Source organism: Cottoperca gobio, chromosome 24, assembly GCF_900634415.1.
Source record: "Cottoperca gobio chromosome 24, fCotGob3.1, whole genome shotgun sequence".
NCBI lineage: Eukaryota > Metazoa > Chordata > Actinopteri > Perciformes > Bovichtidae > Cottoperca > Cottoperca gobio.
In genome coordinates, this window is record NC_041378.1 from 5,133,888 (window position 1) to 5,157,034 (window position 23,147).

At 41.9% G+C, this 23,147-nt stretch overlaps 1 protein-coding gene across 19 annotated transcripts in view; it reads left to right on the top strand.

Annotated features, from left to right (window-relative positions):
- Positions 1 to 23,147, top strand: part of ptprk (protein tyrosine phosphatase receptor type K) — a 93,080-nt gene that overhangs the window by 64,253 nt on the left and 5,680 nt on the right. For 2 of the 19 annotated variants that reach the window (XM_029425196.1, XM_029425198.1), the window contains 23 exons: positions 2,434 to 2,616; positions 2,738 to 2,857; positions 3,204 to 3,313; positions 3,397 to 3,598; positions 3,702 to 3,807; positions 4,095 to 4,167; positions 4,346 to 4,468; positions 5,584 to 5,658; positions 5,944 to 5,980; positions 10,348 to 10,483; positions 13,653 to 13,682; positions 15,917 to 16,077; positions 16,566 to 16,601; positions 18,715 to 18,726; positions 18,905 to 19,092; positions 19,569 to 19,668; positions 19,912 to 20,057; positions 21,124 to 21,141; positions 21,666 to 21,702; positions 21,787 to 21,884; positions 22,281 to 22,397; positions 22,624 to 22,778; positions 22,922 to 23,057. In XM_029425196.1, the coding sequence (XP_029281056.1) occupies positions 2,434 to 2,616; positions 2,738 to 2,857; positions 3,204 to 3,313; positions 3,397 to 3,598; positions 3,702 to 3,807; positions 4,095 to 4,167; positions 4,346 to 4,468; positions 5,584 to 5,658; positions 5,944 to 5,980; positions 10,348 to 10,483; positions 13,653 to 13,682; positions 15,917 to 16,077; positions 16,566 to 16,601; positions 18,715 to 18,726; positions 18,905 to 19,092; positions 19,569 to 19,668; positions 19,912 to 20,057; positions 21,124 to 21,141; positions 21,666 to 21,702; positions 21,787 to 21,884; positions 22,281 to 22,397; positions 22,624 to 22,778; positions 22,922 to 23,057 (2,399 nt within the window). The remainder of the gene's footprint in view (positions 1 to 2,433; positions 2,617 to 2,737; positions 2,858 to 3,203; positions 3,314 to 3,396; positions 3,599 to 3,701; positions 3,808 to 4,094; positions 4,168 to 4,345; positions 4,469 to 5,583; positions 5,659 to 5,943; positions 5,981 to 10,347; positions 10,484 to 13,652; positions 13,683 to 15,916; positions 16,078 to 16,565; positions 16,602 to 18,714; positions 18,727 to 18,904; positions 19,093 to 19,568; positions 19,669 to 19,911; positions 20,058 to 21,123; positions 21,142 to 21,665; positions 21,703 to 21,786; positions 21,885 to 22,280; positions 22,398 to 22,623; positions 22,779 to 22,921; positions 23,058 to 23,147) is intronic. The other 17 variants (XM_029425202.1, XM_029425205.1, XM_029425199.1 and 14 more) reach the window with 17 other exon arrangements.

Here is a 23,147-nt window from a genome sequence, read left to right on the forward strand (position 1 = left end):
CATTGTCTCTCCTCCAGCTCTCCACCCTATTTCACTACCTACAGTAAACAGATAGGCAGCAATGCATTTCAGGCCAGGAAGGGAATTGGGTGTTGAAATGTAGGTGTGTGTGTTTGTGTGTGTGACAGGCAGCTAGTCATATATCTTGTTTTAATTCCATGTTGAAGAGCGTCTCGCTGTGAAGCAGTGCTAGCATCAAGAGACCCTGAAATCAATACAATTTATTAGACTGCTCTAACTGTGTGTCTGTGTTTGTGTGTGTGTGTCTGTGTGTATATATGTGTGTGTGTGTCCTAATAGCAAGGTTTATGGTGAGGATCACAAATATTGATTTAAACAGACAGACAGGAAGAGACCGACACAGAGGGTGAGACAGGCAGAGGTCTCCCTCTCGCCTTATTCAAATGTCAAGCATCTAATAACAAGTTGAAGCAAGAAGGAAATGCTCTGACCCCTTAGCTATAAACACACACACACACACACACACACACACACACACAGTTGAGCCATCATATTTACTCAGCAGACAATTACCTGCCCGGTTTCATTTTCTCTCATATGTTTTTTTCTATTTATATCTAAATGATTTAGCAAACCTCAACATGTGTGTGTGTGTGTGTGTGTGTGTGTGTGTGTGTGTGTGTGTGTGAGAGAGTTGTGTTTGTCCTTGATGCATTCTTATTATGAGAAGTTTTATTGAGACGAGCAAACACACATAAACACACACCTTTGCGTGCTCTGCCCAGATTTAATCCTGATTCTGTCACAACCTGAAGCGTGTGTGTGTGTGTGTGCGTGTGTGCGTGTGTGTGTGTGCGTGTGCGTGCGTGTGCGTGCGTGTGTATTAAGGTAATAATCGAGTGTGAGAGTTTAGATGCCTGTGAGTTTCTGTGCATGTGTGAGTGACAGGCAGATAATGGGTTGTCAGAAGAAGCGACAGGTTTGTGTCCTTGTGTCGTCTCCTCTGAGAGAGGAAGACCCAGAGAAAATCAGAGAGCTAGACGAGGAGGGGTTTCGGAGAGACTCGCGTCTCTATTTAAGGTGAGCGGTTTTTATTAAAAAATCTTGGGAGGACATAAGCAAGCAGGTGAGCTACAGAGAGGGAGGAGGAAGGAACTCCAACAGGTGATAGAACGACAATCACTGTGATCGAAGTCCGTTTAATTATATTTGTTCTGCTCAGTAATTAATTCCACTTGTGTCCGGGGTCAATCTGCACGATCAGCATTAGAGTTAATCAACGCGTATTTGTTATCGACTGAGCCTCAAACTCATTCTTTATTCTCATGATAACCTATCGCGCTCTGCAAATTCTAAATCATCAAGAGTTAACTGTTTTCTAAACTAATCTCCAAATTGGTTTGTGTTGTCTTGAGAGGTGATGGAATATAACTGAGAACATTCACTCAAACGTTACGCACTCTTAGTACTTCCCTTTCATGTCACTTTATCTGGCAGCTTCAGTTACTAGTTACTGTTGCAGATCAAGATTTGTACACACAAACCTTTTGAACAACTTATAAAATAACATAACAGTATATGAAATAGTTCAAATATACAGTAGCACCACCTCAACCAGCGACACCATTACTGGAACAATCCTCTTACACGTTCATTCATTAGGCAAACTTTTACTTTTGATACTAAAGGTACATTTCCTTCATGCACTTTCGTCCAAAAGACAGAAAGCTGCACTTTCCCGCTTCTAGTTGGAGATGTGGTTGCCTTTTCCCAGAGCAATAACTCTTCCTACGATAATGTGTAGCTGCTTAACTTGAAAGCGTTTCTACAGTAAACGGCGGCTCGTCCTGGTAGATCGGCCGGAGAAGCAGAAGCACACGTTGGTGAACATTCTTGAGAATGTAGTGCCTGAAATTATAGTGGAAGGATAAAAGCAGGCAGGAAGTAGATAACGAAAGATTTGGTGTGCGTGCGTGCGTGCGTGTGTGTGTGTGGAGGTGGGTGGGTTCTGGGGCATATTGATCCAGTTAAATGAGCCAGTTACGGTAATTAAAGCCCTGGGCCGGCTGCAGAGAAGGTAGATTATATTGACAATAAATAGTTCTGAATTCACATAAAAGATGGACACCCAAAGACGTGCCTTGTAGAAGTTATTGCATTTGAGAAACGGTTGGATGGCAGCGAGGAGCATAAATAGACGTTCGTAAAAAAAACCTCTCTTGCTTTATCTTGTGGTGGGGGGGGGGGGGAACGTTGACTCAGCACTCTTGCTCTTTTTTCTTTTGGCAACACAAAGTACACTTTCCTCTTACACATTGCAGCACAATTAAAGTAAATATTTGTGTCGTCCACTCAGGGTTGTTTACGTTGTATTGTTAGTGATCAGGATGCTCCAGTCTTAACGGTTCATATGACACTAATCTGTTGTGGTCACTGAGTCGTTCCCTGTGTTCTCCTCTTGTTTCTCTGCAGAACCTATGCGGACTCCTAAGAGGCTGAAGATCGCTGAGACCAGGTCTCGTGTGATCGCGGTGGACTGGGAGTCGTTGGGTTACAACATCACTCGCTGTCACACCTTTAACGTCACCATCTGCTACCATTACATGACTGCCAGCAACCGCAGCAAATCCGACTGCTTGGACATGGACCCTAAAGGTAACGCTCAGTTCGACTATTAATCCCGCTACTTATCCTGCTGTTTCACATTTATCATGACGCTATCAAAGAATGCACGGAGAAGATGTCAGCTGATGTTTTGTGTGTGTTCTCTTCTCAGCACCACGCCACCTGGTGGGAAACCTGCCTCCCTACACCAACGTCAGTCTCAAGATGATTCTGACCAATCCAGAGGGACGGAAAGAGAGCGACGAGACCGTCATACAGACGGATGAAGATGGTGCAAAGTTATTTCTATTTATGTGTTTGTTGGCTTTCGGGAATAAGGCTTAGAGTAAAGAGTAAATGCTTCTAATGCTGTGGCGTGGCAACAGGCCACTGCTGGGAAGTAGAACAATTTAAAAAGCACAAAAGATATAACAAGACGGTGATGTGTTTATGAATGGCGCAGTGATTAAGGAAGTGCACGTATAACTTTTAAAATTGTTAAGGAAAGTCCTTGCTGTCCGTATTCCTGTTGCCGGGAGGTACTAGGAGCATTTAGAGGACAATGTTATGAGCATTGTCTAATTTAATCTGTGTGTGTGTGTGTGTGTGTGTGTGTGTGTGTGTGTGTGTGTTAACAGTTCCAGGCTCAGTTCCCAGTCAGTCACTGAGAGCCACTCCATTTGAAGACAGAATTCTTCTTTACTGGAAGGAACCGACTGAACCCAACGGAGTCATCATACAATACGAGGTACAATAAGCCGTTTGGAACAATAACTGTAGCCTCAGTGGGATGTACAGGGTGTCTAAACCCGCCTCTCTGCCCCACCTCAGATCAACTACAGTGGCGTGCGATCCTTTGACCCTTCGGTGCCTCTGCAGCGGCCGGGTCTCACCGTGTCTCTGCCCTCCAACGCCACCCACCACTTGTTCTCCCAGCTCCACCCAGGTGTCACGTACCAGCTCCTCATACGCGCGTCCACCTCCAAAGGGTTCGGCCCCGCAACCACGCTCAACGTGACGACCAATATTTCAGGTAGAAAATAGGTTTTCAATATGTTTTACCGCCACACTTGACTTTTTATCGGTATCACGTGGCGATGCACGGACACTAACACAGACTCGTGCTCGTTCTTCAGCCCCGACGATCGACGAGTACGACGGGTCGGAGGCCTTTCTGAACGAAACTGCAACAACCATCACTGTGCTGCTCAAACCTGCCCAGGCCAAGGGAGCTCCTATAAGGTACATGTACACATATACATGTATATATATATATATGTACACATATACATGTATATATATATATGTACACATATACAAGTACAGACGCAGGCTTCTGTCACACCTGTATCTGCCCAGAGTCCATAATTATTACTTTTCACATGTGTTTCTTGTGTACATTGTACACAGTTACAGTTTTCTACTTAATGTAAAGCCATGAACTATAAAAACAAACAAAGAACATCAAATCGTTCTTCTTACAAATATGCTTATACGATAACATATTTACATCGTCTTCCTGCCTGCAGTGCGTACCAGATCGTAGTCGAGGAAGTGAATCCACAGCGAACACGTCGTCAAGCTTCCGCTGACTGTTACGAGGTGATTATTAATCTGTTGTTCATGCATTTAACAAGCCATGCCTTTCTAATATACATGTATGTGTAGCCACCATTTTGCTCTGTAGACTCTTGCCCATTTGGATCCCAACTCAGATTTAAGACCTAAGTCAGATTTCTATACATATTATGTTAATGTAAATGTATATCTTCTTTCCCAGGTCCCAGTTTCCTACCACAGTGCGTCGAGCGGTGGATCTCCATATTATTATGCCGCCCAGCTGTCCCCCAGCAACCTGCCTGAGCCGCTCCCCTTCACCGTTGGAGACAACAAGACGTATCAGGCGAGCGCTTCTATCTGAGCAACATATTCTGTGCAGAGTGCAGCACAAATGTCAGGTGGAAAGAATCGTATAGAAATAATAGTAAACTCGTAGCTTAAAATGCAGAAGAATAGAATAACTTTTCATAATGTCCTGTAATAAAAGGGGATTTATTCTGAAGCATGGTTCTTTGTTTAAGTGCAGAAGTTCATGAGAAAATGGCAAAAATCTACGTAAATGCAAAAACTAATTGTCTATGTTTGCATCAGATTGAACTTTAAATATGTTAAAGGAATAGTTCAACATTTTGGGAAATTTGCTTTCTAAGAAGTATCTGGCAAAATACTTTGTAGACCATCTGTCTTTGTTTAAACTGCAGAAGTATGTAAACTCTGTGCTTTTCTGAGTAATGTTTTGCTTCTCTTTAATAATAATAATAATAATAAGCTTTATTTGTATAGCACCTTTCATACAAGAATCTCAGCCCAAAGTGCAAAAACAATAACAATTAGTACAAGATTAGACAGAATAAGAGCATTTACAGTACAATAATTACAGTGTTGATGTAAATGAGTCTGAAGTACCATTACAAAAATAGCAGAATTAAAATAGCAGAATTAAAATAATATAATATAGCATAATTAAAATAGCAGAATTAAAATAGTATAAAATAGCTAAATTAAAATAGCTAAATTAAAATAATATAAAATAGCAGAATTAAAATAGCAGAATTAAAATAATATAATATAGCAGAATTAAAATAGCAGAATTAAAATAGTATAAAATAGCTAAATTAAAATAGCAACATTTAAATAATATAATATAGCAGAATTCAAATAGCAGAATTAAAATAGTATAAAATAGCTAAATTAAAATAGCAACATTTAAATAATATAATATAGCAGAATTCAAATTGTATAAAAATAGCAGAATTAAAATAGCAGATTAAATAGTATAAAATAACATTGGACATCATGCCTAGTTTCCGTATCTGTGCCGTACTTAACGACCCTACTGCCGGGAAACCACATTCATCACACCATTCTTGTAAATGTTTTACAAGACAAAACATTAGCCAACAATCTTCGTATATTTAGCCTCGTATAAAATGAATGACGCTTTCTTTTCCTCCTCAGGGTTTCTGGAATCCTCCACTGGCCCCGAGAAAGAACTACAACATCTACCTTCAAGCTGTGAGCAGCACGGAGAGGGTAAATAAATATGTATTCATGTGAAGACGCACTAAACACACTGAACTCCCAACTCCCACCTGCTCGCAGCTATGCATCATTATACTTATATGTACATATTCAAATGCATCACAGCTTCTACCTGGAAGCAGTTGTGACTTCTAAGAGTATTTAAAACTACAAAATATATGCACGCAGCTGAATCTGGTCTTTCCTTATACTGTACATGCATGTGTACAGTATTTAAAATGTGTGTTACAGTGTGTTTGACTCAGGTATTCATCCTATTGTCTCTTTTTTATTCAGGAAACTAAGACGCAGTGTCTGAGGCTGGCTACTAAAGGTAAGAAAAGTGTCCAGATCAGTGTTAACTTGAAAAGTAGATGATGAAAAAAGTTGTTAAATAATGTCCAGAAATCTAATTTACAAACATATTTGTATATTACTAATGATATTAAAGTATTTGTGTGTCCGGTGAAGTATGTTTACCTTCTGTTGTGGAGCTGTCCCTTAACGCTCGATGTTAATCTGATGTTTGTCTTTGTGACGGATGTTATGATTGTTGTTGTATTAGTGGAGACATCATAATGTTTTGCATGTTTGAGAGGAGAAGTGTGTTTGCACATTTAGCCGCTGTATGTATGTGCATGCAGTCTAAATGTTTTACTAGCAGCCATATGTTGATAGATTATCAGACTGGTTTTAATCCCTGGGCACCCACCCACACACACACACACACACACACACACACAAGGGCTCACACACACTGTTTTCAGGAAAGACTTTTTTGAAATGCAGCTAATGGATCAGAGCTGTGTGGAGTAAGAACAAGGATAAACAGAAAAATATATTAACATATGTTTTCAATGAAATGGAAATTACTGGGTGCTGCCAGCCTTGAGTTTCAAAGAACAGGAAGTGTTTACGTGGTTAATAATGCGTCATTTATTCTCAAAACACTTAATTCAGTCATTCGATCAATCAATCAAATCAACCGATGTTCTCAGCTTGACATGAACATACAGACCTTATTTAATAAGGAACAGACGATTGTATTAATGTTAATGTGAGCGTTTCATACCGTGGTCAGCATCCTACACGATGAAGACGATAGGTGAGAGATAAAACACCCGTAATGATAAAGCAGATTCACATCACGTGAACGTTCTGGGTGTTTTTGTAGTAAAACAAAAAGAAGAAGAAAGTTCTAATCACTTTCTGCACTCAGCTGATGGACCTTGCTTTGACCTTCTGCCGAAGACGCATAAAACTAGGCCGTAAAAGTGACATCGTTTTCAGTGCAATCAGCCGTAATTATTGTAAAATGAATCATTATGGTTGATTGATTAGTGTATTTTTATAAAGACCATCAAGGGGACGGACACTGTAAAGTAGCTTAGGCGATAAATACTGCTGTGTGTGTGTGTGTGTGTGTGTGTGTGTGTGTGTGTGTGTGTGTGTGTGTGTGGCATTGTCCCACGCTGTGACCTTGTCCCTTTTTAAAAAATGAAACAATAAATAATTTGAAGTGGCCAAGTGATCCCATGGGATGGATCGAAGGTGCGGTTCAGTCCCGCACGGTTTCGCCTTTCAAAATAAGAGAAAACGTTGGAAGTTCCTGTGTTTCTAGTGGCGTCACAGTTCTGGCCGGTGCTTGTGGTTACTGGCACAGGTCGGTAACTTAACTCATACACTACGCTGTGTGTCTCTCGCCAGAGGACGTCTTAGTGAAGCTGAAGTTTCTTTTCTTAATAAGGCAGAACGACTAATGGACAGAGAGGTCAGAGGGACCATCCCTTCCTTTCTCTGACTGTCCCTCTGCATGTGTGCGCGCTCAACCGTGCATCCGGGAGGGAGGATTAAGCGACGGTGGTCCTATTAGGTCATTTGGGGGTATTGTAATTGCTGCCTCAGGGTGTTGTGTGTAGCTGTGAGGGTACATTGTGAGTGTTAGTGTACTGACCTGGATCATTTGTACGGGCATTAAGAGCTACCGCCGACATTATGAGGTCAGGTCTCAGGACCCCGAAGCTTTTAAAGATTGCTTTTATTTTTTGGCTACGTCTTGTTTTGATTCCCTTTTACTCATTGGTCGGTTTGACAGTCATTGATAAAAAAAACAAAAACGGGTGGAAGCGAAGTGTGGCGAAGTCACAAATGTAAAAATCATTTGGAGTCACAGTCAAGATTGGATAACATAAAACACATACTGGATTTTGAAGATGGTACGTTTGTCAGAATTTAAGATGAGATATCAGCTGATTCACAAACTCAGAATCACCTTTCATTCCTAAGAGTTGTGACACGTATGCCACTACTCTCTATGATGTCGTGGAGACGCTGTTTCTAAATGACCTCCAACTGTATTTGGCGTTCCTGAACCACCATTTATTTTCACTTATGGATCCTCATACAGTTTGAGCCACACTGGGCGACATGTTGCTTCACTACCATGAACTTGGGCACTGAAGTGTATTTTGAGTCGACCCCACGTGCACTGTTCTTCTGCCGCAGAGCACTAAATGTGTATCGTCCCCAACAAATGCAATATTTACTCCTGTTTCAGTAACTTCTGCGACAAACTAAAGCCTCCTGCTGTTTAAAAATAAACATTTTGCATTTAAAAAACGGACTGATTGTTGGTTTTGCTCTTTTCGTGGAATTTTCTGACAATAAGAACGATAAAGAATGTCGACCTCATGCTTTGAAAGCTCTTCGGCCGACACGTCGCTGCTCATGCTTCAACCATCGATCGGAGTCCCATGTTTCAGCGCGTCGTTACATAACACCACGGGGGGATGCATGGAGGCATTACAAAGATTTCAGCGGCGGAAACATTTCCGAACAAAATAATATGTTGCTGAAGGAGATAAAGAGAGATTATGTTTATCTTGTTGATATCTAGCATTAGAAGTGGATTATTGTTTGATAGATGTATTGCATTATGTCGAGTTTTGTGCATATGTCTTTGTGTTGGATTATTTTTTGGATTATTATAATGCATGATTATGTTCTTACGCAAACTATTCTGCCGGTGCGAGATCACAGCGCTAAGCTTAGGAGCATGAAAACAGATGCTGGCTCTTTCTGTTGACTCTCTGTGCGCGATCAACATGCTCAAATCTCCAGCGCGCCGTGCACTCTGCCTGAAAACAACCATTTGTGAATGATATTCCAAACGGACGAAACGAGGGAGTTCAGACAATTCTCTCAAGTCATCAGGAACAGAAATGAGTTTGAGTACCAGTAATATACTGAGACATTGGGGGCAGAAACATTGGACGGCTGCAGTCAAATTGCATTTCTAAAGCATTTGTCAATGAGAGCATGACTCCAAGGATAACCTGACAGTGCAGGATGTGTGTATATGTATTTAATTTATCGTGTGCTTGCAGCTGGGAGTAGGAGTAGTGAGTGTGCAGAGAGTTCTCTGGTTCAGGTCGTACAACAAAATGAATAAGACGCTGAAATCGCTCAGTGTTTTTACTTTCATTTCTTCTTGCGCCACAATCTGGTCAAAAATGTAATTCGTCCAATATTATTATATATGTTATATTTGCAATAAACTAGCTCAGATGTCTGCTGCTAAACACATCCTGTGCATATGTGATCTGTTCAGCAGAGTCCATAGCAATCATATTAAGGATTATTAACTTTTAATCTCAATATTTCAATCTGTGAGCAAAATGAAATGAAACTTTTGCCTATTTTTGGATCATCAGTTCCCACGGCGTGTGTGTTGGTAGTTGTCTGACTTTGACTTTACACGGAGTATTTTGGAGTCTTGATATTTACCTGCTCTTTTGCGTGAGTGATTAAACCCTCCTGTTGAAATGGCTTTTGGAGATTTGTTTCCTTATCAACACTCGGCGCTTCCCTGACGCGAGGGCATTTTGTAAAGACGTCTTGAGAGAGAATACATTCCTCAGGCTGTTGGTTGGCATGCTTTTCCAGCCTTGGGTGACACAAGGTCGCGTAAATACTTCAAATAGTGCCAAGAATGTATTATTTGTATAACAGGCTTACAGTCGGTGCAAGAGAGCAACAGAAATGCAAAGGGCTCCACAGCTGGAGACTCGTGGAAAGCGAGTTTGACTTGTGGGTTTGCTTCTATTTGACCAGGTCACTGCACCAGCAGATGATTCAGAATCAGTGAGTGGTTAGAAACATTAGTGCTTTTCATACTTTCTCTTTGTCCGATATCACGCAGCTAAGGTTAGTAAATAGCTTCCGCCGTCTGCATGTGTGTCTCTTGCAGTTGTTCCAAGCGACACCTTCCCCGAGAACGTGCCATAATTAACCTTAATCCGTGTCTCAAACTATGCCATGTTGGCTTCTTGAATTTGTGGGAATTGTGCCCGGGGTGCTTGAAAAGTCCTTAAATTTGAAGCGTACATTCTTTTAATGTTGGTTTTTCATTTAGCATCTTGTAAATACAGCAATGTTTCACTAAAGGGGATGTTATATCCCCGTTTGTCCACTCCTAATACAACAACATAACCATGTAGGGTGGTGTTGGCCTAGTGGTCTAGTGGTACGCCTTCCAAACAAAACACTAGAAGGTTGTGAGTTCAATACAAGGTGCTTAACCCTGAGTTGCTCCAGGAAGACTGTCCCTGTACTTAGTTCACTGTAATAAGAGCGTCTGCTAAATGACCTGTGATGTAATGTCCACGGTATTGACGTTGCTTTATTGTCATTATGTGAAAGGTGCCACCGAGGAGCCAGAAGTCATCCCTGACCCCGCTAAACAGACGGACCGCGTGGTGAAGATCGCTGGGATCAGTGCTGGTGTGCTCGTCTTCATACTGCTGGTGCTGGTAGCCATCCTATTGGTCAAGAAGAGGTGAGTGACGGCTGATGACCACGTCCGCTGCTTTAATGAAGAGTGCAGATACTTCACGAGCACGACACCAACACACACGCAGATGCAAGAACACACAGAAACAGATGTGCACCTCAATCCAGTGTCTCGTTGTGTGTCGGTCCAGTTATTGCCGTAGTGACGCCATCTTTCATCCATCCTCCATAAACGTTGATCTCCCTTCAGAACCAGCACAAACCTCCTGAAGTTTGTTTTTAAGGCATTTAAATAGCTGAAGGCTTGTTTTCCTGAGATCCAGTGTGAATAGTATGGTGAGAAACTCCTGCCTCACAGTCGTGTGATTTAGCGCAGGAGAGATCTCTTTCTTCTCGTAACAGCGTGTGAAGCAAGCGAGCTCAGAACAGCCGACTCACCGAGACATCAAGTAACATTTCCAAGATTCAAATGAGAATAAGCCAGTGTCCATGGGGTTATATACAGACATCATGACGCCTAATAGAAACACTCACATTTGTATTTAAGACGGAGGCAATTTTGGTGAAGTCGACTGAAGAGGAAGCAAAATGTTGGAGAGATGAGAGAATGTGAAGGGTGGTTGATTCGAGTAAGGGATAGACGTGGTGACAAGTAAATATGTTTTAATCCACTGGAGCGCACGTTTACTACCGCCCCAGACTTTATTCGTTAAAGTTTACCCTTAAAATAACCTATTACCTCCTTTAGTGTAATGCGGTAGAGAGATATGTGGTGTACTAAGTTAAACACTTAGTTACATGTTTACATGTTTTTTAAAAGCAGAAAAGAAAGGAAATGTGAACATAGAGACTGATATGTGATAGAATATTATTGTGTCTATGAATCTCATCCGTTAATAGTGCAGTGTGTTGTCCTGTGACAGGGCTCCACCATGTGGTGGCTGCACACAGCTGCAGAATCACTCAGATCTGTATTAGGAATACATCAAACCGTCTGACGCTGATACATTTCCTTTATTCTTATGAAATTGTCCTGTTTGTGTACGAAGTTCTTGCTGAAAGTGAAGCAGCAGAAGTTGTTTCCTCTCAGTGTGTCAGTGCTGCACATGAAGCATGTTGTTGGAGCTTTATGAACATATCATCCCAGCTTCTACTGATATGTAACATTATCACGTCTAAAGTTTATAAAGCTTTCAGGAGAGTCATCTTCATGCTCTAAACACAACCCCCACCCCAACCTCGAGTCTAGACTTTTTTAGTTTTGCATATAACCTGCCCTCTACTCGTCAAATCATACCCGAGTAACTGCGAGATTACACGAGGTTGAATTATGTCTTTGTGCTTTTCATGGCGCGTTTGTGTGCAGATGTGTGTATGCAAATGTCTAAGTCATGTACACGAGTGTATGTGTGTAATAATTAACTATTACTAAACACAACGTTCTTCCTGTGACCTTTCAATTAAAGTCTGGTGTTCAGGGAACCTGAGTGCCTCATTAAAAGGAGAATAATTAGGAACTTCATTTGCATATTCGGGGCAGATACATTCATGTTGAGTGCCTCGCATCACATCTTTGCTTATTATAATAAAGGAAGTATCAACTTTAATAGTTTGATTTGCTCATTGGCCACCATGTAGCTTCACCGCGTTACAGGAAGTGTAAGATTCATTATCATCAACCGTCTCTTTCAGGAGATAAACTGTCGCATCTTGCCAGAGGCTTCAGAGGGCGACCAGAAATAAACCGTCGCTCAATTACAACCAATCACGATCTCACTCAGCCAATCAAAAACAATTAGAGACCTGAAATTACCGTCGTTAATGAACTCTCGTCACCTGGGAACTGTGACCTCAATGTTTTAATTTTTATTCTCTTAATGAACTCATGTGATCCCGCAGTCGTGCTGCAGATTTAATGTCAAAGTGTAATTGTAAATGATATCCAAAGAGCTTAAAGTGGAGGGAATAAATATTCTATTTACTGCAAGAAGCTGCTATTTCGTGTTTAAAATACGCTCGCCATCATCCAGGAACCTGACTGTGTTTGATGCACAGAGTGGCCTGATTACTGTAACACCTTTGACTGAACATTAACTGTCCCTCTGAGGATTTTAGGCCTTTTTATAATAGAAAAGTGGTCAAAATTAAGGTTTTTTTTTTAGGAGGCAACTCTTGTTTAACACTCTGGTACGCACAGCTGAGAGGAACTGTGTCTGGTGTTGTTGTAAACTCTAACCAGCTCAAGCTGCGGTCACGCTTTTGGGCTCGAGGCTTCAAAACGTGAGCACGAGCTCACAGAGCGTTCCTGTGAAGTAAAACATGTTCAGATGTTATATTTAAGTGTATTTCTGACAACTGAAGATGTAATATACAGTATTACCTTTTAGATATATGTACTTTGTGTGGGGGGGGTTTTTACATCACTTTTACATTTTCAGTTTGACTTCTGAGAACATATGAGTGCAGGAACTAACAATCAACTCCTGACAGCAGCTTCTGGTTGACGAGACGTGTTTGCACATCTCCGCATGGGGTACACATGTGCCGATCGACACTGTGACGAGTGCTTTTGGAAAATGATATGAATATTATCAAAGGATTTGTGACGTTATGTCGACAGCATTTAGTCGTTTCTGGGGAGATCAATCTTCATCGTCATTGAACCTTCACAACTTTGAACAATACTGCATCTTTAAAATGGTGGGACATGATGACATCGCAATGACATCATGCTTGCTTTACAGGAAGTGAGCTGCGTGGTGTTTCAGATCCGATAGCTTTGTCTCAGTTTTTGACAAATTGTTTACTTTCCCGTAGGGAGTAAGTAAAGGTGAATTAAAAACTAATCCAGGTCTTCCGGTTATCGTAAATTCTTAAAAATATTGCATGAATATTTAAATTTGACACCTTGAGAAGTAAAGAACAGAAAGACTGCATGTTAATAGTTTAATATTGATAGTTCGTTGTTATTTTAGTAATAGTTTTAGCTTGTTTTTGTAGCATTTATTTAGCATCAAACTCTTTCTTTTAAAGAAATAGGGCCCGTAGTTATTATACCAACCCCCCCCCCTGCATGACCCTCACGTTTCAGCAATCGAAAGGTGTTTTCTTCTGTTTCTGTTGTTGCTCGTTGGGACAGGACAGTATTGTCCTAATTTGCATATTCATGACCCTTGTGTCTCATTCTTTGCTTTCTGATTGGCTCACAACCCCAGGAGGACCTACTATTCATACTCTTATTACCTGTAAGTAAACAACCAATCAACAATCAGCTCACCCAGCTGCTGTTACCTTATTGGGCGAATTATTAGTGGCTAGTTGTTGTTATTTTTAAAGATGCAGTATACTTTTTTCAAGACAAAACACATTTTCAGCTCTGACCAACCAGCCAAAGCCATCCTCATTGACGCCTTGCCAGGGTGGGGGTCAGTTCACTTTCATGTCAGTCAGGATTTTCCTTATTTTCCACCATTTCTATAAATATTTTTACATTTTCACATATATAAAAACGTCTTTTTAGCGAAATAATGTTGATGGATTCCTGTCTAAAAAATAACAATACATAATTAAATGCTGAAACATTAGCATATTTCATTTTAAAGGGACTGAACTGACAGTGAGTTGACCTCAGCCCTGGTGTCCTCTACATGCTCCAAAGTTGCTCTGAAGCAGGCTTCTAAAGGCCAAAGTGGGCCATAAACCAAAGCAGGTCAAAGTGGGACGACACAGGCCTAAGCGTGTTATTTGAAAAAAGAATGCTGCACTTGTGACTTGTAGCTCTTTGTGTGCATGTAGTCATGTGATCATCCATCCGCCCATCAAGTCACAGGTATCATGGTATCTCTGCTGCACATCTCTCTTTTAATGGCGCTCGTGCTGAAGCGGGCAGCTTCCTGTGTGGAGCGGCGTGGCTCTGATGTTGGTAGTTGTTGGTGGGTGTTCTCGTATTGTGGGTACTTTGTCTCTACTGTCTCTTATGTCTCACGGCTGTGGCCCCAATCGCCTCGTTGCACTGCCTTTTATAAAAAGGTGGGGACTATACAGTGCACTATTTAACACTAACAAGCAGAGTAATAAATACATATGGACCAGCCCCCCCCCCCCCCTCTCTTTCTACTTCTCTCTCCTTTATATACCGTGCAGCACAAGTACACAGGTGGTTTATATTCTATGTATCGACCTCTCTCCTATATGGTTTCTGTTGGACAAACAATAACACACTCAGAAACACCCGCATAAACAGCGTGGACTGCTCAATTAAATGTTCCTGAGTGTGTGTGTGTGTGTGTGTGTGTGTGTGGGGGGGGGGGGGTCTTAGAGGTGGAGTTGGTGTATTTTGGGGTTAAGAGGTGAAATATTCAATAAAACAAAGCATGCTTTCTGTCTGTGTACTGGGGAAGAGTTGGAGCCGTACAGTGTATCAGTTATGCAACAACCAGACATTTATTTCTCACCTCAAACCGCTGTAACCAAGCAGGTGACGTAAACAACATGTGAAATGTTTGTTCTGCTGTACGGATGTTGTCCTAACTGATGCACATCTAAGGCTCTGGGTGCAAAACGTTCCTGCATGCTCTGTCATGCTCCACGTATTAAACCCTCTACAAGTATTTTTCCTGGGGTTTTATGGATTTCACTCGAGTTGGACCTGAAAATGATACCTTGATGTTTACATTTTAAACTGTTGTTTTTCTTCACCAGGCAATCAATCAATTGCACAACAGCCTGTGAAGACAAACAGGAGATTAAAATAAAGAATCAGTTATCTCTAAAGGAATCCTTCCCAGAAAGACGATGTACTGTCCCCTCATGATTCTGGACGGACTGTTTATGACGTGACCTCGAGTCCTGCGACTCGTATGATGATAACTGTGCTACTTTGGTTGCTAAATGGTTTCCCCTGAGCTTCATAAGTCATTCCCTTACTCTTGTTTTTCCTATCTTTGCTGTCGGATGAAAAACAAATATTTAATACTTCTAGTTTTTTGTCTTTCTGCTTTATTGAAAGCGTATATTCTGATAATGCAGAAGGCTCAAGAAATGACACACGTTTCATACAACTACAAACAGATTTGAGAATGCGTTTTCATCTGACAGCTCCTCTATGGTAACCAGGTTGATAACAGGTTTCCCCTTTGCTACTTGTCGGCCATGGGTCATTTCCCCTGCTCTCTTAGATGCTTTCCCCCCTCTGCTCCTGTAGCTGAGCCTGATACATGCTGCCATTTACAAACCAGCCTTTCCTCTGCCTCCCTTGCCTGTCTTCTCTTCCCCACCTTTTCTCTTCCTTGTTGGATCTAAAACGTGCATCTTGATCAGCAGCCTGCAGCCCACAGCCGTGAAAAAATCATACCATACTTCAGAAATTTGAGACCAGTCCTTCACAAGGCGGCGGCGGCGGCGGCGGTCTGCAGGCTGGCTGATGTTTTGTGTATTTGTTTACAAGATGCTTGACGGTGTCTGTCTCTGCCCCTGACAGGAAACTGGCAAAAAAACGCAAAGACGCCATCGGAACGACGCGGCAGGAAATGACTCACATGGTGAACGCCATGGATCGCAGCTATGCCGACCAGAGCACTCTGCATGGAGAAGATCCCATGGCTGTGACATTCATGGACTCTCACAACTACAACAACAGATGTAGGTTCATCAACAAGACCATGATTATATAGTATATAAAGATGTATCTGTAGATACAGATGTAGATCTTATTGGAGAAACAGGGACTACATGTTATGTTTGGTATTTCTGTCTGAAGCAATGAATCCACGATGAAGATTGTTGCCGATCAAAGTCAAAACTCGAGAATCGGTTCAGCCTGATCAGTTTTCCAGTTAATGACAAGTGTAGAAAGGTGTTCTGGTTTATATCTGAGGTGGTGAACAGCTGCCGATAAATCATTTCTGTCTCAAGTTAAATAGTTCACGGCTTTACCAGACCACGTCGAGCAAAAGTTGTGGAATGGTTTCTCCAAGACGGATGATCCTCAGGATGTCATCATGTTTAAGTCAAGACTGTCGAACAAGTAGTCCATCAGAACGCAGATCCTCTGGGTTTTTCCTAACGCTCCCTGCTCACTTTACTGTCCTCGTGTACGTTTGAGTAACGCTGAAGTTTCCTCCCCACAGTGCCCAACGACCCTCTGGTTCCCACCGCTGTGCTAGGTGAGACTTCTGGCATGGTTGGATACGTCACATTCACCACCAGCTCCCTTTAGTGCTCACCCATCTTCATCTCAAAGCCCCTGTGCTTGTAGCCCCGTGTTGTACGTCTTCCCAATTCAAATGTCCGACATGGTCCAAGTTCCCATTACATGCATCCTGTGTTGTGTCGTTTGACCTTCTGTCAAGCACTGTATGTTTTTGTGGGTGAATAGTTTGGCTTGATTGAAGTTTCGGTACCTCAAGGCTGTCTCAGTATCTACATTTTAGAAGCGCTAACAAAGGTCTCTAGCATTATTACAGATAGGGACACTCACGTTCTACAGGCAGAGAACTGAAATTAACCAAATTTAAGCGAAATACAACATTTGATCCACAGGAAATCTAAAGGTGTTTAATGGATTAGATTATATGACGATGGCAAAGCGATGTGTTCTTCTTTTATCCTTTATCTTTTGCCAACTCTCTGTGTAAAACATAGCCGGTACTAAAAAAAGCTCCAACAGCCAAGCCCTTCATCTGTTGTACTGTGTTTTCCCCAGGTTCAATCACTCCCAATCCCAGCCATGGTTTGTGTTTCCTACTGAGAGTTATTGATATTCACAGTAATTACCATCATTCTCCCGTAGAGACCTCATTATTTCCACAGTTCTGAGTTGTTTTAAGGCATGCCATTTCCTGTCCAAAAGAAACCCCCACAGAAAACTGATGCTGAAAGGAAGGAAGATAATTTGTCACACTGCCACCGCAAAACGACCGCAGATTAAATCTGCGACATGAAGCGACAGTGAATAACTTAGTGCCTACAGGCCTGCGTGAACTTTGTCTATGCACTGGATCTCAAGCTCGAGTATCCACCATCTGTGATATTCCCCGGGCTCGACTTGGTTCTGATGCCCCAGTCTGAGTCGTGAAAGCTGTAGTTTGTGCCAAGTCGGATGTTCCTCCAGCTCCAGCGTTGCGCTGCAGTGTGTTTAATTTTAGTGTTGACGCTGCAGCATGATGCGGAGTTCCAACACACCCTCAAGGGCTCCGCAATGCACGGCGCCACCAAGCTGTGTTAATTAACTGATCCATAGCAACTAATTTGGAGTGAAAGCCGCAGTTACAATCTGTCTTGGCCAATCACGTCACAGAGTGGGAAGAAGGCGCACGAAGTAGCAAATTAAGAGGCGGTGTCGGGTCAAGTTTACTGTTAATTGGCCTGACGGGGGCTCAGCAAACCTTTAACAATCAGTAACGAGCTAACATGTCCTCCGAGCAGAGAGAAGCATCAGTTGGATGAAATAAACAGTGTCAGTTAATAAACAGTGGTGAAGATGAAATCAGTGGGTTGTGCTGAAAGCCCAGGCCACTCCATTATACGAGCTGTCAGTCTGTGCATTACTCCTGCCGACTCACATTATCCCCCACCGCACACACACACACACACACACACACACACACACACACACACTCACCTGGAAGCTCTGCAATAATTTGATCTCATTTGATCCTGCAACTGAAGTACTTCTTTCCCAACATACAAGCTTCAAATGCAAAGTTAATTACATTGCAGATGCTATACTCGCAAGTTCTAATTAAAAGCTGCTGCCTCTCTGCATTATATATATATATATGTATATATATATATATATATATGTATATATATATATATATATATATATATATATATATATGTGTATATATATGTGTATATATATATATATATATATATATATATATATATATATATATATATATATATATATATATATATATATATATATAGAGGATGTTTGCTCTTCTGTGGTTTTAAATGTATTGATTTATTCCACATATAACAGATGTATCATATAGCTCCATACGCTGATATATGGTAAAGCGGTGAAGTCTGTAAATATTGAATGAAAAATACTTTTGCTATGGGAATAGAAGTTTGGGATAGTCGAGTGACTATCGAGCTCCATTATTTTGTGCCATCGTTTTCTTTTTCTTTCTTGTTTTCATCCATTACGTACGAACCTTTGAGCTCCTTGTAGCTGGAACAAGGTCTCCTGTAGTTCACGTTCAACTAACAAATCCTCCGATCCTAAACCTTTTCACTCTTCTCTTTCTCTGCTGCTTTGACACGCAGTTCCAATCACAGGTGAGTAGCAACAGAGAAAACAAAGTCACTAATGCTTCGAGTTCTGGGAAGAAAACGTTCTTTTTCATTGTGTGCAACTTACCTTAACTTACAACATCTGTTTCATGCAAACAAATGCAAACGCAAAGTTTGGTTGACTTGCGACCGAACTGAGCGGTGATTTCCTCCCTTGCTGTAGATGAGAACCACAGTGCCTCTGCAGCGGAGAACAGCCGGCTCCTGGACGTCCCTCGGTACCACTGCGAAGGAACCGAATCTCCTTATCAGACGGGACAGCTCCACCCCGCCATCCGAGTGGCCGACCTCCTGCAGCACATCAACCTGATGAAGACGTCCGACAGCTACGGCTTCAAGGAGGAGTATGAAGTAAGATTATTATTAACAGTTCTTTTAGCCATAACGGTGGTATTAGTAGCCCGGTTGGTTACAGCGGTAAAAGCTGCGGATGCGTGTCGAGTAGAAGGAGTCATGTTCATGTTAAGTATAATCCAGACACGGATATGTCTGATGTATATCGGAGGACTTGACAGAGCAATACAATAAATCTGAAATGTATTGAGAACAACAAAAAGCGTATTATGAAAATCAATTCACATTAAAATGATAAAATGACTATTAGGTTTAAATCGCCTCTTAATTTGAGAGTATTTTCTGCCTTATCGACGAAACAGTCAAAGAGATAAGAACCTGTTTTTATGAATCTAATAAGCTTTATATCGCAGCGCGTGTACCTATAGAACGAAGCCATTCAAGTCCTTCCCTCTGCTCAGATTCATCCAGTGCGAAGGTTGTTTTGCAGGATCCATGACGTGTAATTTTCTTTTGTATTGTTTTACGTGTTGTTGGTGATACAGAGCTTCTTCGAGGGCCAGTCGGCCTCCTGGGACGTGGCCAAGAAGGATCAGAACCGCACCAAGAACCGCTATGGGAACATTATAGCATGTAAGCCACGACGTTTTTATTCATGTATGTTCACAACAGAAGTTACAATGTGCTCAACAGGAGGAAGAGAAGGTGAAAGAGGGGGGTAAGAGAGAGAAAAACACTGTCACTACATCTACCTAAAATGCCCTAAAACCAATATTCTCTCTCTTTTTGCTTTCCTCTCTTTCTCGCTGCCTCTCTTTGTGTTTGTCTCTTTCCCGTCTCCTCTCTCCAACACTCTCTCCTCTCGTCTTTCTTCAGATGACCATTCACGGGTTATTCTCCAGCCCATAGAAGACGACCCCTCCTCCGACTACATCAACGCCAACTACATCGATGTAAGTGGAAACGCATCGAATGCTACTATTGGCTCCCAACGAAACCAACGAAACCACACTCCCTCGCTCGTATGTCAGGCCTCTATACCTTTATTGCGTCTACTAGTCATCCATCGTGCCATTTTACGCATCCAGCCACCCCGAAAACACTTCATACATACAAGCATATGTGTCTTTCTCCTGTGTCTATCCATGTGTTCATCCTGAATGTACCATCGTGTCCTGATGCAGCCCTTTTAAATGACTCTTTAGTCTGAGTTACATTTAATAAAGTTATCATTTGGATTTAGTTTGACTCAGTTGTACAGAAATGGGACAACCAGCTACGAGCTTTTACTTTATAATCTGCCTCTTTAAGTACATAAACATGATACACAACATGTTAGTTAGTGAGCTTTGAATGTGATTGTGTTACGTTGGGGCAGAGCCAGGCAGTACTTATGCTATGCTAAGCTAACCGGCTGCTGCCTTCATAGTTATTGTACAGACATGAGAGTGGTATCAAACTTCTCACGTAGCTCTCCACGAGAGAGAGAGGAGAGAGAGAGAGAGAGAGAGAGAGAGAGAGAGAGAGAGAGAGAGAGAGAGAGAATAAGAATATTTGTCTCTGAGTCGCTGCATTCAGCCTTCAGTCCATTCATCTGTTTGATCCATCTGTGTATCCACTCACCTGTCACTCCATAAATACACACACGCCTATTCATGCACTCTTCTTTTTCCATCTCCACCTCTCCACTCTGCTTCACCTTTGCATCAGTCATCTGCATGTCTGTCATATTGTACTTTATTTGAGAATAAATAATGCTGCTTATTACAGCATGCTCCTTCTATATGATCACAACCTTCCATTAATACTATGACATGCATGCCACCACCCATATGAAGCTAGAGTTAGCATGAATAGAGAGGACACTCCCTGCTGTGTCAGGAGGTGTCCCTTCTATTCGGCCTAATTCTGAGCTTTCGATCATGTTTTTTTTCTTTCTGCATGTCCTGTTCAAACTCCCATAATATCAATGCAACTTTTCTTTTTCTGATCGACACTCACTGACATTGTTGTGCTTTCTTTCTTCCTTCCTTCCTTCCTTCCTTCCTTCCTTCCACTCGTTCTTTCTGCCTGTGGCTTGGGCTGTAGATTTGGCTGTACAGGGATGTAAGTATCACTGTGGATTCTTTCATTCGACCCCTCAACCTTTACACGCATACGTCCATTTATATCGCCGAGTTGCGTTGTTCGTACATTTTGAGTTGCTGCTCCGCTGCATGAGCGATTTCCCTCCATCCTGCCTCCTTACGTCCCACTATGTGCTGCACATTTGCTCATGCGTGGTTCCTCTTTTTTGTCTTTGTGGTTTTTGCACCTGATAGTTTCAGATTCAGATTAAAACTAATAAATGATGATGTGTTATTATACAGATTAAACTACCCAGCAGTGCATAAAGTAGCTCCACCACCAGCTGCAACATTAAAGTGATAATATAATATGTTTTATTTTGAAAGGGGCCATTCTGCGTAATGAGGTGCTTTTGTTTTGGTGCTTTAAGTATATTTTGACTCTTAAGCAAAGTTTTAAATAAAGGACTTTAACGGCTCCAACTGTGATAAGAACGTTTTACAATGTGGCACATAATCTTTGTCTGGATACTGAGTCTTCGTGTCGTGGTGTTTTGTTTCCAGGGCTACCAGAGACCGAGTCACTACATTGCTACTCAGGGTGAGATTCTGCAACATGCGAGCTTCAGATCTACTGCTCTGCACACACAAAGCACTAAGTGTGTGTCTTTTGTCTCGTGTTCAGGTCCTGTTCATGAGACGGTGTATGACTTCTGGAGGATGGTGTGGCAGGAACAGTCGGCCTGCATCGTCATGGTAACCAATCTGGTGGAGGTCGGCAGGGTAAGTCGCTCTTTTTCTTCGCTCGGTTGTTCAGTTCGACATTTTATTCTGGCGCCCTGCAAAGCTTTATTCGGGCTCTTTGGCTATCGGGTGTCCAGATAAAAGACATCGCAAGTCAGAGAATGGTGAATCAGAACCACGTGACGCTTTTGAAGCAGCTTTAGCTCGTGTGCCAGGAAGATATTCTGCACGCGTTGTATTGTGCGATGGCGTTAATGTCACTTGAGTTTGTGCAAATGGGAAAACAAATGTAGCTCAGCTGACTGTTGCAAAGAAATGAGCAGCTGCCCTACTTTATTAGGGCATTATATTGTTACTTTATCTGCCACTTGATCCATGTTTTATTATCATCATTATACTGTATTTGATCAAATCTTAAATCCTATTTGTTAACAGGTTAAGTGCTATAAGTATTGGCCTGATGATGCCGAGGTGTATGGAGACTTCAAGGTGACCTTTGTGGAGGTCGAACCTCTCGCTGAATATGTGGTTCGCACTTTTACACTGGAGAGGGTGAGTGAAACATCTAGATCTCACAGTTTGCATCATGTCTCTGTGTTGTCTTGCATTTATTTTGAGCTAAGTGTAATTTACAGTCTCTTGTCTTGTCTTGTCTCTTCTGTGTGAGTTCATGGAGCTCCACATTAATATGTAGTTATAGTTCTATTCAATGAGGGAACATATATAATGACAGGTACCTGTGAAATGTAACCTAAAGATGTCTTTTGTCTTTACTCAGCGTGGTTTCAACGAGGTGCGGGAGGTCAAGCAGTTCCACTTCACAGGCTGGCCGGATCACGGAGTTCCATATCACGCCACGGGACTACTTTCCTTCATCCGCAGAGTTAAAATCTCCAATCCACCCTCTGCTGGGCCGATAGTGGTCCACTGCAGGTATAAAAATAAATTCAGATCTGTATATGCTCTACCACACAGATAGGTGACGTAGATCTGACATGCACGTAAATAACTCTGACAACAAATGATTTGCTTTTCTCTATCAATTACGGACATAAAGAATGATTTTCTCTCTGCAGTGCTGGAGCAGGGCGTACAGGCTGCTTCATAGTCATTGACATCATGTTGGACATGGCGGAGAGAGAAGGAGTGGTCGACATCTACAACTGTGTGAAGGCTCTTCGCTCTAGGAGGATCAACATGGTACAGACTGAGGTGACTGCATTACCCATCCTCCATCTGCATCCACATCTTAGGATACACTGAATGAGCCCTCACTGTAAGACTCGGCCGTCAGCGTGGTGC